At 44.6% G+C, this 2,066-nt stretch overlaps 1 protein-coding gene across 1 annotated transcript; it reads right to left on the minus strand.

The window, feature by feature from the left end:
- Positions 1–372: 372 nt before the first annotated feature.
- Positions 373–1,337, minus strand: tcima (transcriptional and immune response regulator a). The gene has a single exon (XM_004072777.5). The coding sequence runs from the start codon at positions 1,216–1,218 to the stop codon at positions 916–918; it is 303 nt and encodes a 100-aa protein (XP_004072825.3). The 5' UTR covers positions 1,219–1,337; the 3' UTR covers positions 373–915.
- Between the last annotated feature and the right edge of the window lie 729 nt (positions 1,338–2,066).

The following is a 2,066-nucleotide window of genomic DNA, read 5'->3' on the forward strand; positions in this document are numbered from 1 at the left end:
TGAAGTAAAGACCTGGAAAATATGGGTCTTCCTGATAATTATTTTATAGGAATAGTCTTTGTGTGCATGACTCAACTAAACATAGACTGTTCAACAGCTCAAAATGACAAAAGCACTGGATTGTGTTTCCATGGCAACTATGTTAGGATGGGAAATCCCTGTGTTATAAATCTCGCAGCTGGACAGCTGATCATTTATAAGCTATGACATAAAAAACGTGGACAAAGGGTTTAACTTCAGACCTTATGCTGTAAGTTATAGTCATCCTCACATCTTAACTTCATTATTGCATATAAGTCCTTTTATGATCAACTAAATCACAGCTGACTGTTGAAACAACGGCGCGTGCAAAGAAAAAGACAGGAGGTCAACTGTAGTACACAAGGTAATAATTTATTAAAAATAACAAAATAAATCATAGGAACGTTTGCACCAGTGCAACACTTTGAAGACAGTAGCGGCCCCTGGCGAGCCTTCTGTTCATACAAGGTGTGTTTGCAGGACAGACATTAACATAGGCAAGTACTTCGGCACCGTAAAGTCTCGTGTTGCAGATGCACAGCAGCATCAGACAGCAGAAATGCGCACCTGCGCGCGCACGGCGCTGCTTCACAGTCACGCATCCATCGGAATGCATTGGTCAGTTCAAGTCCATGGGATTCCCTTCATGTTCCCAGACACTTCAGCCTCCTCTCGGCTCCCTCTGCCTCCGTCTGCGAGGCCGTAGCAGCGGCTTGTTGCCTCCCTGGGCGGCCGGCTGCGCGCTCTCCTCCTCGGAGTCTGCATGACGCCACTTCGCCATGGCGACAGGTGAGTCGCACCTGCGGCGGTGACCCAGTCACATACTAGGTAATGTTTTCACATTCGGCTCACATGTAGTGAGCCGACAGACACACAGGCGGTGATGCATTGCAGTCAGCGCAGTTTAAGCAGCTGCCGGACCATGCCCGCTATCTGGAGGAACTTGTCCTTCTTCCTCTGCTTCAGAGCCATCAGAGCGCGAGCCGTCTCCTCCGGGTCCTGCGTGTAGGAGAAGATGCTCCTCACTCGCTCCTCCGCCTTCATGTCGCCGGTTTTCTGGAAGAGTCTCATCAGCGCGTCCTGGTTGACATTCTCGAAAATGTTGGCCACGGCCTTTTTGCGGTGCGCCGTGTCGAACTTGTTGCCGTGGACAGACGGGCTAACCCGGCGGCTCTCAGATGACAAGTAGGAAGACATCTCGATTCTTTCTTTGAGTTCGCGGGGCGTCCACGCTTTCCCTCCAACTTGGCGGGGATGAGATGCCCAGTGCGTACAGCTTGGCTTGTGAGGCAAATGCGCTGTACGCAGTGGAGCCTGCGGGTATTTATAGAGGCTGTGTGGGTTGAGCTCTGCCTGCATGCCGTGACATCAGCTGTTAGACGCACCGCCCCTCCGGCGCACGCTGTTGGGAAGAACGGTCATTTACGCACAGCTCCAAATCCTGAAACTTCTGGACAAAATGTTTCGGATCAGGGATCTTCTTTCAGTCAACATCTCACCTTTCCAGCATTTTGGAGCTAGAACAAAGTCGGTTTCATTAACTAACTATGCTTTAAGACGAGTATAGCATCCAAGTTCTAGTCTCAGGTTCCAAATGAAATAAAACTTAAACAAAGAAAATGTTTAAAAAAAGTCCAAATTTGAATACATTTTTAATGCTAAATAGCTAATATATGTTGTTACAACATGATTTAAATGTTGATAAAATAATATGTTTTAATAAATATGCATGACACATCACTAAAATAATTGCATTTTGTTTATCTTGTTATAAACCTTTTACAAAAAATTCCCTTCTTTACATGCCAAAAAGTACATATAAAATAACTGTAAAAATATCTAACATAGACTTTTAAAAACCCACTCTAATTTTTAAAAAAGTGGTGTTTTTACATGTTAGTGGCATTTTTTATTTGTATTTTTGGATGATGGAAGTCAAGAAAATTAAGCTTAAAATTGCATTAATGAGAATTTCTTTGTTCAAATCACTGGGAATCAGGAGCAGCCGAAAAATGCTGTTGGAATTGTGATGTGTACTCTACAAG

This window comes from Oryzias latipes, chromosome 9 (assembly GCF_053564925.1).
Source record: "Oryzias latipes strain Hd-rR chromosome 9, Olatipes_Hd-rR_3.1".
Lineage (NCBI taxonomy): Eukaryota > Metazoa > Chordata > Actinopteri > Beloniformes > Adrianichthyidae > Oryzias > Oryzias latipes.

What these genes read in the sequence shown, in the direction of transcription:
- tcima (XM_004072777.5), bottom strand. Translation starts at nt 1,218, where the DNA reads ATGTCTTCCTACTTGTCATCTGAGAGCCGCCGGGTTAGCCCGTCTGTC.